At 47.0% G+C, this 14,631-nt stretch overlaps 1 protein-coding gene across 1 annotated transcript in view; it reads right to left on the bottom strand.

Moving 5' to 3' along the window:
- Positions 1 to 10,194: 10,194 nt before the first annotated feature.
- LOC146811679 (zinc-binding protein A33-like) overlaps positions 10,195 to 14,631 on the bottom strand; it is a 137,870-nt gene continuing 133,433 nt past the window's right edge. Inside the window, exon 7 of the mRNA XM_085614521.1 lies at positions 10,195 to 12,081. Within this exon, the coding sequence (XP_085470647.1) occupies positions 11,546 to 12,081 (536 nt within the window). The 3' untranslated portion in view covers positions 10,195 to 11,545. The remainder of the gene's footprint in view (positions 12,082 to 14,631) is intronic.

A 14,631-nucleotide genomic window follows, 5' to 3' on the forward strand; every position in this document is an offset into this window, starting at 1 on the left:
GCGAGGTTTTGTTTTGCGATCATATATGCTAACGTTGCCCATTGCGTGGTGCAAGTGTTAAGATCTGTGGGCTCCCAGATATTGAGTATGTACCTCTGAGCCTCTGGTTGCATGTCAATCCCCAAATGCGCCCGCAATGTGTAGTGGACAGCAATCCAGTATGTTTGTATATGTTGGCAGTGCCACAGTATGTGGATGAATGTCCCAGTTCCCCACACCCTCTTCTTCATGCCCCGCTCTCCGCATATCCCATTCGGACCAGGTAGAGTCCCGTAACGTAAGTCCTATGCAGTATTTTAAGCTGCACTAACCTCAGCCTGGCTTGGATTGCAATCACTCGTGGGGATGAGACCGCCTCCTGACAGTCTTCGTCATCGAGTTCTAGGCCATCTTCGAACCATTTTCCTCTAAGGGTCAATAAAGGGTCATCCATGTTGTTGATTAATTTCCTGTATATGAGGGAGATGGTCTTCTCAGGGAGTAGCCCGTCCAATACCCTGTTTTCCAGTGGGGAGGCTTCTGGGAGTGTCGTATCACTAGGAATTTGACGAACCTGTAGGTAACAGAAATACTCTGTCTGCCAATCTGAACTGATTTTGAGCGTCGCGAACGTGTGGACCGATCCCTCCCCCCAGACATCCTAAATTCGCGAGATCCCAATGAGGTCCCAATTATCAAAACCCTTGGATTTCGAAAGGCTCCCCAGTGTCTCTGAGTTCCACAGTGGCGTGGCTAGAGTAAGTTTGTTCTCCCACTGCAGGTGTCTATTGACTGTGTGCCATATCTGAACGGCGTGTGCAGTTGGGCCAGTCAGTGGGAATCTACGGGGCTTAGCATATAATGCTCTAATATACTCTCCCCCGGGAAGCAGCCACCTGTCCATGGCATATCCGGGATCATTTGGGTGACCATAGATCCCGTGGTTGATAGCCGCAAGCTGGGACGCTCAGTAGTATTTCTTTAGGTCGGGAAGGCTTATTCCCCCATCGTACCAGTTGAGAGTTAACTTTGAAAACGCAATGCGGGACCTGCCATCCCAGAGAAGCGGTCTCTGGAGACTCTCAATTTCTCTGAAATAGGACGCCGGGACCAGATCCATTGTATTTTGGAGTGCATATAAGAACCGAGGCAAAGCCATCGTTTTAAAAAGAACCGCCCTACCCAGCATGGACAGAGGAAGGGCTCTCCAATGTGTGACGTCATTCTTAAGTCTCTGCATGGGTGGGTCTAGGTTGCGGGCAAAGCGGAGTTGAGTCTAGTGTGATGTAGATACCGAGATATACAAGACCCTCAATCAAACAGGTTATTTAAATTCAAAGGGGGAGGGTCAAACATATGCTTTCAGCTTCCGGTCAGAAATCTAGAGACATAAGACCGCTTGATAACCATGGTCCTTGACAACACTGGCTTAGCCCCAGACCACGGTTACTGACAGCTGGGTCAGTGACATCATGGAATGGGCTGGAAAGTAAAACTAAAAGGAAACTGGTTAGAACAAATGATCAACTAGTTTAGGACTAGCTGACGTGAGTAGAAATGATATCACTGACACAGGGAACTAGACCTCCCCCATGAATGCTGGTGGGCGTAACCACATCTATGGCTGGTGTTTTGAGAGTGGGAGAGGGAACTATAGCATAGACAAGATAAAATTGGGAGTGGGATGAAGTCCTCTAGAGGGTGCTGTTAAATAAGTCTGCAGTGGCATGGAATACAACCCATAATGGGGCTAGGTTTGGTTGTAGAGTTTGTCCTTGAACACGAAAAGTACAAAGGATGATTGGATAAAAGACTATCGGAGTATAGGTTTTTGGGGGATAGCAGAGTCTTGATTTCTTGAGCATCTGTGAGTAATAGGTGGATTGGTTGGTTGGAAAGGGCTTGGCTATCGACTAGGAGGAGTTTTCTGTTTCTCTCACAGATTTTGATTTTAGAATTCATTATTTATTTTTTTAAGTGTAAACTGCAGTGATTAATGCTAAGAATATTCCGTAAATGTAAAAGATGTTTAACTTACTTGTTAACATCCAAGACAAATAAACAAATGGTCTTGTCAACTGTTTCAGTGAAGTTCCAGGACATCAGCACAGCTATCTTGCCAATGTTCAGCCTGAATGGGTTCTCTTCCTTGCTTAGTCATCGAGGAGACTTGTGGTCAACTTGTGCAAGAGAGACATTAGCTGGCCATTGTAGGAGAGTAGGGTCTGCTATCCCATGGTCACCCCAAATTTTTGCTTTTGCTTCACTGATTTTATGACTTAGTGTGGCTGTGGGCCTGCTAATCAGACCGACAGCCCTGCTGCGCTCTCCCTAAATTAATGCCAATGCACACTAGGTGCATTACCAATTGGAACTGGTTCACCTTATTGGACCCTGTAACAGTGTACCCCAGGTACCCAGGGCATAGGTGTATCCAAGGCCTACCAGGGGCTGCAGCATGTATTATGCCACCCCTGGCCTGGCCTCACTATTTGACACAACTGGCTGATCACTCAGCTGGGGCAAGGTCGTGTAATCACCCCTTGCTTAGGTGTAGTATTCCTATACCCAACTTACATATAGACACATGTGTACCTATCAGTCACTCCTATGGCAGGCCTTAACAATCCTGGAGGCAGAGTGCTTGGTAACATGTGAGATGGTGCTCTAGCATGAGCTGAGCCTGTCTGCAGCTTTCGGAACCATGTCCTTATAGCTGTTCTATGATATAGCCTACCATATACTCTTAAAGTGCCTTATAATCTTAAACGGTTATGGTAACTATGGTTTGGCTTTATTGAAACATGTCGTGTAAGGTGTCTAACACTGTGGAATAATACCCCCATACCATTTCTGGACATGAGGATATTATTCCCCCCTTCTAGAGGGAAAGACATGTTAAAATCATACTTCACTGTTAGCCTCTGACCAAAGCCTCAGCATCACAAAATGGATGCTGCTGCCACGACACAAGTCTGACCTCCTGCAGCTGGGAGTGATCCCAGCCAGGGAGGCCTGGACAATAGGTTTCCTGCTTGGGGAGGTGCTAGCACCTCCCCAGACAGCCTTTAGTGTATTGGGGCAGGGTGGGCTGAAAGGAATGAGACATGCCTGGGGCACACAAAGTGTTCCTTGCATAGTCCAGTTCAAACCGCTGCTGGGGCACTCCAGCCCCAGCTCTGGCGCGAAACTGGACAAAGGGAAGTGGGTGTAACCGCCCCCTCCCAGGTCCCACCCATAAGGCGTGACCTAGCAGGTATCCCAGCCCCCCCAGATTAGTATAAGAGTGGGAGTTGGGCCTCAAGAGATTAGATTATCCTGAACCTGCAACTTGAACAGAAACTCTGGACCTTCGACATTCGACGAAAGAAGAATACTGAAGAATCTCCCTTGTGGCCAAGGAGTGGCTACCCTGTGCAAACAGGCACCATCAAGAGACTACCCCTTGCTTTGCCCACGTTCTACGAGGAACCGACTGCAGAGCCCGACCAGAGCCTTGACTCTCAGACTTCTCCGACCCTCATCCACATCTGCAGCAGAGCTGAGATCCGTGGAGGCGACGAGCGAAGTGGGACCGGCTACCTGGAAAAAGTGGCTAGTAACTTACGGCGCAGCTTCTGAGGTACCCTCGAAGTTGTGCACCGGGGATTGAGAAGCCCCACCCCCAAGCACCATCTGCACCGAAGACCAGCCCCCCACACTCAACGAGTCCTGCGTGGGGCCCTTCAGCATTTTCCTGCTTGCCGCGTCTGTCCGGTTGCTTGCCCGCTGGCTAGTGGCCTTTGTGACGACGCATCCCGAAATCTTCTGCGCTGGTTTGGCTCCTCCAGACTGGCTCCCGCTTCTCTGCAAAGAAGAAGCACCCCAGACCTTCCTGGTCTGATCCTGAAGCAAGTCCTCCGTTCTTCGTGGGTTCCGCTTGCCAAGGCCTGGTGAGTCCTAGCCCAGCTTCGACGCCGCCGACAGCAAGAGCCTTCGTGGGACAGCTCGCCTCCTGGTCCTGGTCGTCCGACGCTTCCTGGTCCTCCTGGCTGCAGCGACAAGCTTCACCTTCACCTGCAACTCTTCACGACATCGTCTGGTTCCTTCCTGGTTCCACGTGGTCACTGGCTAGTGACCTTGACTCTGTCCCTTCTGCTTGCAGGTCTCCTCTCTTCTTGATCCCAGCCTTGGGATCCACCGGACACTCTTCACTGACTGCCTGTCAGCATCTTTCTTCAGGCATCCATAGGAGTCGACGACAAAACCCGACGCAACTTCAACCCTATGCACCCGCAGCCTGTGGGCTAGGTAACTTGGGTACTCCGGTGCTCATCAGGATAGGGACTATCCTAGTGTCTAAGTTTCAAGTCTCAACTTCCTAGCTACTCCGGAAGTGTCCTAAATCTATCTATTTCTAAACTGTACTATTGCTAGTGACTTTTACGCATTACGCGTGAGTGTTTCCACTCTGCACACGAATCCCGTGGGCCTCCCACTTCCTAACCTTTGGTAGTATAGTGTAGCCCCAGCGATTCCCTAGGCCTAGGCCTATTCTATTTCCGTGACAGTGGTTCTTATACCACTTACTTAGTATATGGTTTGCGTGGCCCCTAGGGCCTAACTGTATTACTTACCTGTGTGACTTACTGTATGCATTAATACGACTGTGTTGTACTTACCTCTAATCTCATAAAGAGTGCTGAGGGTTTGTTTAGAATAAATACACTTTATTTTATATATATATCTGTTGTGGTGTCCTTTCATTTGGTATTCAAGGGATTATATATGGTATCACAGCTGGCTTCACATGCCATTCAGAGTTTAGCCTAAGACTGCTCTTGTCCATGCTACCACTAGGATAGCTGGTCTATAAGGTTGACTTTACAACCAATCACCATAAGGGTATTTGGACTGATATAAGGTGTACACTATAACTAGTGACATCATACATCAGGCCAACTTCTCACACACTCCTATGGCAGGCCTTAACAATCCTGGAGGCCGAGTGCTTGGTTTCATGTGAGATGGTGCTCTGGCATGAGCTGAGCCTGTCTGCAGCTTTCGGAACAACGTCCTTTAGCTGTTTCATGATATTGCCATACCATATACTCTTAAGTGCATTATGTACCTCGCGGTCAAATGCTAACTTTGGTTTGGCTTTATCAAAACAGGTCGAGTAAGGTGTCATACGATTTGGAATACTACCCCCTCGCCAGTTCTGGCGACGGGGGTAGCATTCCACCCTTCTAGAGGGACACGACATGTACCTAACCTGAAACCCGGGTAAAGTTAAACAGAGCCTCAGCATCACAAAATGGATGCTGCCACCACAGACACAAGTCTGCCCTCCTGCTGCTGGGAGTCCTTCCAGCTTGGGAGGTGTGGACAAAGGGTTTCCTGTCAAGGGAGGTGCTTGCACCACCCCAGACACGATTTTGTGTAGTGGGTTAGGGAGGGCTGAATAGATTGAGACATGCATGGGGCACACAAGGTGTCCCTGTGCATATGCCAGTTCAAACCGGAGCTGTGGTTCTCCAGCCCCAGTCCTGGCGCGAAACTGGACAAAGGAAAGGGGGTGTAACCACCCCCCTTCCTGGTCCCACCCAGAGGAGGGACCTAGCAGGTAATCCGGCCCCTAGATTTGGAATAAGAGTAGGAGCTGTGTCCCAAGACTTCAGATCATCCTGAAACTCGACTTAAATAAGAAGAACTACTGGACTTCGACGTTCTGCTGCACAGAAGACTGAAGAGAATCTCCCTTGTGGCCATGGAGGGACCACCCTGTGAATACAGGCACCATCCAGCAACTCAACGACTGCTTTGCCGCCGCCGCCTCCTGCCGGAGACCGAGCCCAGAGCCTGACAAGACCCAGACTCCCAGACATCTGAGCCAGATCCACAGTCCCTGCAAAGAAGAGACCCGTGGAGGCACCGATAGACGTGGGACCGGCCATCTTGGAATGTCCATGACAAGCTGACTGCGCAGCACCAGAGGCATCCTCAATGCTGTGCTTTGGGCCCTGAGAAGCCCCAACCCCGAGCAGCATTTGCACCAAAGATCAGCCCTCCAGCATCCACGAGATCTGCGTGGGGCCCTTTTGCTTTTTGCCACTCGACGCGTCATCCCGGTTACTGGCCCGTTGGCTAGTGGCCATCTTGGCGACGAAACCTACAAGTAACACCGCTGGTCTGGTTGCTCCAGACTGGCCCTTGCTCCTGTGAAAAGGAGCAGCCCCTCTGACCTTGCCGGTTAGAGCACCACGCTTTCATCGATTCCTGCGTGGCTTGCATTAGCCAAGGCCTGTTTGCTCCGATCAAGAAGCCGACACCGCCATCAGCTAGAGCCTTTGTGGGACAGCTTGTGAGTGACTCCTGGTAGTCGTCGATCCCTTCACTTCCACGTGGCTGCGGAGACAAGCTTCCCTTCTTCACCTGTTGGCACCCGACATCGCCTGGTTCCTTCCTGGTTCCACGCTGGTCACTGGCTAGTGACTTTGAACACTGTCCCCTCTGCTTACAGGTCGTCTACACTTCAGATCCACCCTTGGATCCACCCGAACTCTTCCTGCCTGGCCGCCTGCAGCATCTTCATCCTCAGGCTCCATAGACCTGCACGACGAAACCCGACGCACTTTGACCCCTATGCACCCGCTTCCTGTGGGTGAGGTAACGCTGGCACTCCGGTGCTCCTGGGTAGAGAAACATCTCTAGTGTCTAGGTTTCAAGTTGTTAGGTTCTAGTCCATACGGAAGGCTCCTTTTCCTTTAACTGTGACTTTTACGCACCCATTGAAATCAATAGGTGCACGCGTGTAACTTTGCACACTGCACACGCATCCTGTGGGCCTCCTGGTCACTAATTACAGTTAGCTCCTTGTCGTCCCAGCGATTCCCAAGGCCCTAGGGCTTCCTTCCTTTCTATTCGTGGTTCTTATACCACTATTTTAGTATATGGTTTAGCTGGCCACCTGGCCCATCCATATTTGTGCAACTTTTGTATATTTAAACACTGCCTTGTTTTAACGAATGTGCTTCTGTGCTCATAAAGAGTATAGGGGATACTTTTAAGTAAATAAATACATATATATTTTGAATATATATCTGTGTGGTGTCCTTTCATTTGGTATTCAAGGAGGTTACATATGGTAAAACAGCTGGCTTCACATGCCCTCAAGAGTTTAGCCTGCAGACTGCACTGTCCACGCTACCACTAGGATAGCTGGTCTATCAAGGTTGACTTCAACCACCACCATAAGGGTTGTTTGGCATGGTACAAGGTGATCACTAGAATTAGTGAGCAGCATATACCAGGCCAACTTCTCACAGCCATGATGTCCTTGGCATTAGCTTGGAGCTGGAGAAAGACCCCTGGACTGGAAATTACTCCCATCATTCATTTCCAAGTAATGGTCTATGAGGTAGCCAATATTTTGCGCTTCAGGGAATCTGCCATCTTCATAAACTGGGTCTAGAGGTTTCCCTGCTCAAATACTGGCAGTCAGTGTCAGTCCAGTACCTGGTGTTTAATGACAGGATGCAGAGGAAAGGGTTCCCCTAAATTTCCATAGCATCCCTGAAAACTTGAGATTCTATGGCTAGGACTGGTCTTGGCAACGGCAGTGTTGCAATTGACAGTAGCGTAAATGCCTTGTCCATAAGTACTTCACAGTACCAGATCATAGGCCTGCCCCCATGGTCCCCTATATCAGCTTGTTGACCTGTGTCTTCAAATGGATACATAAGTGAGGCTGTATTGGGACAGCAAACAGATCTATGAAGGAATACCCCTTTCGTTGTGAGCCAGAAACCAAAGTCTATGCCATTACCTGAACTCTATGGTACAGACAGTCTGGGGTGCTAGTGATGTGGGCTAATTTTGACCTGAAGTGAACAATCAAGGACTGCAGGGGTTGGAGTTTGAAACTTTGACTAGAAGACCCACATGAGTTCAGCTTTGGAGGATCCTATGGAGAGAAATCCTGCAGCCAGATCCACAGAGGCAGAGAGGAGAGCAGATTGTCCTTCAGTTGCACCTGCATGAACTGGACTAGTTTCCCCATCAAGTCTATACCCCATCCCAGGGAAGACAGCTGGGGAAAATCCCGCAGAGATTGCCATTTGAAGGAACTAGAGACAACTGCAGTACTGCTATACCAGAGACTGGCCCAGAGTCCTGCTCGAGAATTAACTAGACTCGCAAAAAGGAAGCAGGGGAGGCTGGGGGGCAATGGGGTTAAGTGTAGGTAACCTCAAAAGGACTGGAGCAGGAGGGCAGCATATAAAGCTAACTGGGCAGGGACTGGTGCATCTGCTCTGTAACACTCTGGGCAACCACGGGAGGCCTAACACCCCCACTGTCCCATCTCACTACTTGCTGGCAGGCCAGTGTGGGAGCTAAACAGATCTACAGGGATAGAAAAAGGAGGTGGGAGCATGCTCTATGTCAAATTCCCCACAGGGGGAGCTGGGCTACACTTCACAGCTTAAGTGCCAGAAGTGAATTAGGGCATGGTGCTTCAACTTTCACTTTGTACAACACAGCACCACACCCAGGTTGACTGCAAGACTAAGGAGCAGAAACAGACGAGACAATGACTGAACCATCTAGACAGCAGAGGGTGTTGATTACAGTAGACCCTCAATGAGTGAAATTTGCAAAGCGCTATAGCTACCCATTGGTGTAAAGATAACCCCAAAAAGGCACCACCCCATACTGGGAATTCTGATACAACCAGGCTTTGATCTTTTCCTAAAAGCACAGTATTTGGAGGTGTTGCAAGCTGTCCATGGCAGGACAGTCCAAAGTTTGGACGATAGAAATTAGAAAGATCTACCTCCTTGACTGGCAAGCTTCATTTTCAGAATCACACTCTGCTCCAAGAAGCAGACAGTACTCTGTGATCGTATTAAAGTCCAGCTGAAGCAACTCCAGTATAAGGCACAAATGTTCTTCAAATTGAGGGCTTTCACTGTTTTCCAGGCCAGTAATGGGGAGATCCACAAGAAAATATTTTGAGGGCGGTCCAGGACTCTAGAAGTATAGGGGACACCTCCCTCTTTTACATTTAGATTGTGTGCTTGATGTGGTGCACAGAGGCCAAAAGTAGTAAACCATTAATCTGTATACAAGATAGCGTGCAATCAGTACAAGGTCTCTAGAACTGCCTGAGCACAGGTGTTTATCACACAACAACCAAGCATGAGACTAAGACATTATGCGGGTCAGCTGTTCCAACCAGCAAATGGCACATGAACATGGCTTGAAGCCAGTGTGGTGCAGCATAAGCTACTGGTCTGAAGAGATAAGGAGTCGGAGGCTATGAAGGAAAAAAAAAAAAAATTAATTTGGTTCAAAAGGTAAAGAAAGGAGCAAAGGCTGGCTAGAGAAATTCGCCGACCATGACAAATAAGGTCCTGAACCACACACGTGAACAGATACAGGGAACTGGTAAGGCACCAATAAGCTTAGGCTGTGAACCCCATTACATATGGACAATGATACAGTACACCTATGGAGAGACATTAGGGGTGTTACCACAAAACCGGTCCCAGGATGCTTGTTTCCGGTCTAGGGAAGACATTGCTTGGCAGTTCGGGCTGGACTGTTCCCAAGAGGCACAGGGTCAAGACTGATTTCCATATAGCTGGGTCTGAACTGAGGTGGCGAAGTGATCTAAAGAATGATGATGGATTCAACCCAGATCTGTGACTGGGGGTGAGTGTCTAAAAAGTTTAAGCGCTCCGTCCATCGTCTCCTTGTGGTTGATGTCTATATGGCTTGAAGCCAGTGTGGTGCGGCATGAGCTACTGGTCTGAAGGGATAAGTGAGGATACGAAACAAAAGAGAAAAAAAAAATAGGTTCAAAGGGAAAGAAAGGGGCAAGGGCTTGCTAGGGAAATTCGCTGAGCATGCCAAATCAGGTCCTGAACCACAAAAGTTAGCGTATAAAGGGAACTGGTAAGGGCACCAATAAGCTTAGGCTGGGATCCCTGTTACATATGGACACTGATACAGTACGCCTATGGACAGCTCTGTATGTAAACTATTATTTAATAACTTTCGATTGCCTACATTAGTGGCAGGGATGTCCGCAGTTCGAGACTGGGCAAGGGCACCAGCGAACTGTGTGAAATACAATAAATACCCACCCAGCAGTGCCCGTCTCTCGGTTATCCTACAGTAGACACTTTCCACATTTGTGATGAAAGAAATTAGGCTGAAATTATAAATTAATTAAAATATAACATTTATTTACCAGCAAAGTGTGAACAAAAGTAGAATGATAAATCTCAGAGTAAATAAAAATAGAATGATAAATCTCAAATAAATATAACAAAGCAGTTCATGAACAATGTGTTTTGAGTAGAGCGCATATCCCACAATAATGCCCTCTACAGCCTCTTAAACTTAAGAGAAGCTTTGCGCTAGACACAAATTGGGGCGCAAACAATCGGGCATCCTGAAACTTCACTGTTCCACCACCAAACCTTCACTCCAGTTTCATCATTCTATCCGGATTGAACCAAGGCCAGAACAGTCAGTTTCATCTGAAACCCCTGAATAATCCTCCCTTGCGACCCCTGGGACAGCTTTACTGAAAGCATTTTGGGCGGAAGGAATCCCACATCACCTTGTCCTATTATTTAGAAGAGAAAGTCACAGCACCGTTAAGACCTCCCTTCACGCTGCAGCACTACACCTTTGCGTCTATCCTGCATTAAGGAAGCCATCGAGGCGACATTGTGCTTCCTCAAGCGAAAGAGGTAACGGATGAGATTGATAACATGATGCGAACTGGGGGAAATATTGTGCGCCGATTTTACTAAACAAAACCAATTAAAAATAAACTACTCACAGCAAAGTTAGAACTTTGGGGCATAGGAGCATCTGTACCTGTGGGTTCTAGATGTTGGAAATCAGGGTGAAATCACACCAGAACAGATTTGCCTATGCTACATGTTAACAGCAGTGTTGCTTCACCTTAGCAACAAGGAACAACTTTGTGTAGGACCTATCAAGTAACCAGTATGGTCTCTTCTCTAAAAGAGAAAGAACCGTACCAGACTAGTACAAGCTCTGGGGTCACTAAAAGCAGAATTTCCAAAGCGCCAAGCTTTAGGTCTGTAGACTCAAGTACATTTACCCATCTAGTCCATGGACCAGAGGTGGCCCTTTAGAAGCTTAAATCATACAACTGTATATGAGCTACAGGTTCTACAATAACACTGCCTGAATCTTCTTAAATAGCATCTTCATGTGATTCATATAATTTTAGGCAGCCACTTAACACAAAGTTAGCAGGTGTTAACCCAAGACCACCTCTTCAATGAGAAACCAACTATTAATAAAAAAATTAAAAATAAAAAACCCGGCTTGATTTTATACGCAAGAAAAGCAGCCTCACAAAGTCATTTTAAAAAAAAATCCATGAAACCATAATTTTTCAAAAAGACAAATATATAAAAAAAAAACAATATCCTTCCAAGTGAACCCAAACGGAATGGAATTCAGGACTTAGACGGTTAAGAGCACATTTGTTGTCCTCCTCCTTGAGGGTACACGAGAAAAGTTCATCCACTGTAGGCTAATGGCAGATGGTGAGCAACTCACATTTATTGCTTGGAGCCCCTGCAAAGAGTTGGAAATAGGCAAAGAGTTTTGAACTAGTGCTGAAGCCAATGGAATGCAGGTGGGTCATGTCCTTCACACAATAGAAAGATATTACAGCCGCATCAAAGTCTACACAGACACCAATCTTTTTGGGCCTGGAGGTGAGAGGCAGAATCCTGGCTGGGGTTTGCAGAGCTGTATAAGTGTTATCTCTGGTCAACTCCAGCACCCAGGCTCCATTCCGAGGTAAAAGTTCAAGATTGTCTTTCCTGCTTATGGATTCCTCAACCACACCTATAATCCATGCAGCTGCACTGCCCACATCCACCACCCAGTAGTGCATCCCCGAGGTGTAGCCTTCCGATCCCAGGACAGCAGATACCTTGATGAACCTCTTGGGGTGGTCATCCAGACACCGGCATTTATTACTGAAATGCACGGTGGTTCGGTCGTGAGAAAGGACAAGGCAATAGTATGCCGATTCAGGATCCAGAGTCAGGCGTGATGGAACTGCAGGTAGAGGGAAAAAAGGACTTACTTAAATTACATAGGAAAATGCATAAACCTTTTCACTTATGTTCTTTTTTCAGGTTAAAGTATTGAACTTTATTTCCAAAAATGTAATATCTTTAGTGAGATTGCTTATACATTAGGAAAAAAAGCGATGCTATAAAGTGTTACAGGAAAGCTGATCATACCACAATTCAGTGGTCCCAAATAAGTGTGGTGCTTATCATATGGCAACAAAATACTAATTTGTAATCTTTCCATGAAACCTGTTGGAGTGATCTAAAGATCAAGCACACAGTGGAAAGATACCACAGAAACCACCATCTTTCTCTTGAAGTTGATCCGGAGGAAGTACAACCATCAACTTAAAAGAGGCAGTCTTTCAATCTTCCATTCTTGCTGCCTTTTGCAGATCAATTTAAATTGTCTCTTCAGTGTAATAAATCTCAGGTCATGTAACAATGTTACCTCTTGCAAAATTGTTGACTCTTGCCACTGAACCCACAGATCCCTCCCCCAAAACAAATTAAATGTGAAGGCAGAGTTGCTTTCTGAGAAAAGCTCTTGCTAAAGTGGCCCATGTCCAATTGTGACTCAGATATGCTTTGTGGTGCTGGTCCTGCTGCAAAGACAGCCAAGGTAAAGATTTTTCCAACTTTATTGCATCCCCATTTAAAAGACGAATTGACTTAACTGGTTTTCCAATAAATTTGTTCTACAAAATTATGATTTGCCTCTATTTTACTGTCTAGAAAAAAGTCCAATTATACATGCTTTTGCTAGAGCTATTGCTTTAGCCTTTAGTAGAAGTAGACTCTGCTTAGCACTGAGGACCAAGCCAGTTAGGTGTGTGTGTGCAGTTTAATCATTAAATTGGAGGGTACTTGCCAGTCTGTAAACCTTGAGGGAATCATGGTATCTCATCTAGTGCTCTACACACCCTGGTTCCTCCATCTACTTTTCTGCTTCGTGACCAGGCCCTACCCCATTTGATTGCTTGACCATCCCACGCATTTACATTTCTTTATATCTAACAGCAGGAAACGCAGAGCACAAAGTAATTAAGTTATTAAATACAATATTTACCCAAGCATACGTCCGCTAAGAACAGACGAGAGAAAAAGAAAACATTGAAGATCGCCCCTGGATAATCACCGGGCAGCCTAGCTGTGCAAGAAAGGGTAGGGCTAAGGTGGTCTGTAAATATTTTACAGCAGATCTAAAGGCCCTAAAAACAAGGCTGCTATACATATATGCAGAGGGAAGATCATTTTAGGCTGTAGGAGCCAAAACACGAAACCGCCTGCACTGGCACAGAGGACGTCAGAAACGAACAGGTAACTTGACAGCAGAACATGAGCCTAGCGATTAGATCAGCTGGGAAGGGTCGAAGGCGTTAGAGGTCCTGTTGTGTGAGAAAGTTCCCTGCTTGAACCCTTGGAGCTTAGGATGGATCCTTGGTTTAGAAAGCTAGGAAGGTAATTCCTTTTGGGATAGGTGATCAGTTCAAACCCATCACCAGTTTGGCCCCTATATTCTAGAGCCAACAAGTTCGGAAATGGTCTTTTCTGGAGGTTCACCCCCAAACTTATCCTTCCTCGTCCCCTTTTTTTAATGAACTCGTTTGTTTGCTTTAGGACTCTGGACAATTTACCACTGCTAACCAGTGCGAAAGATCGTGTGCTTTCTACTTAAAACATGGCAACATTGGCATATCTACAATTGACATTTAATTTACTTATACAGCCCTAGTAATGTGCACTACATGTGCCCAGGGCCTGTAAATTAAATGTTACTAGTGGGCCTGTAGCACTGATTGTGCCAACCACTTAAGTATCCCATTAAACATGTCTCAGGCATGCCACTTCAAAGTCGGCCATTAAATGGCCTTGTCGACCTAGCAGGTTAACCTTCTTACCAGTCCCAAACCTTCCATTTAATACATACAAGTCACCCCTTAGGTAGGCCCTGAACAGCCCAAGTGCCCTTCCAAGTTGCGCCAATCCAGTCCTGGGCCCTTGTAAGTGGGCATACAATGTTGCAACTGCCAAAAACGATGCATCACTGTCGCTGCAATGCTTGGAACCGGCGAATCTCCATCGACGCTGTGAGGATGGAGGACACCACATCTCTATCAACACGGACGCATCGCCGCTGCAAGGATTGAGGACATTGCATCAGTGACAGCGCGAGGCATCATCTAGATTCCAGATGAATCTCTTAATTGGCACAGCTCCGAGCTGACGCACCACCTACATCCTAAGGATCAGCGCAGATGCATTGCCTCCTTTGCTCCTTGCATTTCGTCCTCGACTTAACTGCGAACCAAGGTACTGTTAGAGCAGGTCAAGGCTGGTCCATGTAGTTGGCCCACACTCCATCGCAGTTGGCCTGAACTTTTTGGTTTGACCCGATCTATCACGACTGATGGCCAATGTGACCTGTCTGTAAGTCGAGCATTCGTGCCCTCTTGTATACACTTTAGTATATACTTATATGTGTATGTACTTTGTGGGTGCTGGAGATCAGCCCTAGGACTTGTCTGCTTCC

The sequence above is a fragment of the Triturus cristatus genome, chromosome 7 (assembly GCF_964204655.1).
Source record: "Triturus cristatus chromosome 7, aTriCri1.1, whole genome shotgun sequence".
NCBI lineage: Eukaryota > Metazoa > Chordata > Amphibia > Caudata > Salamandridae > Triturus > Triturus cristatus.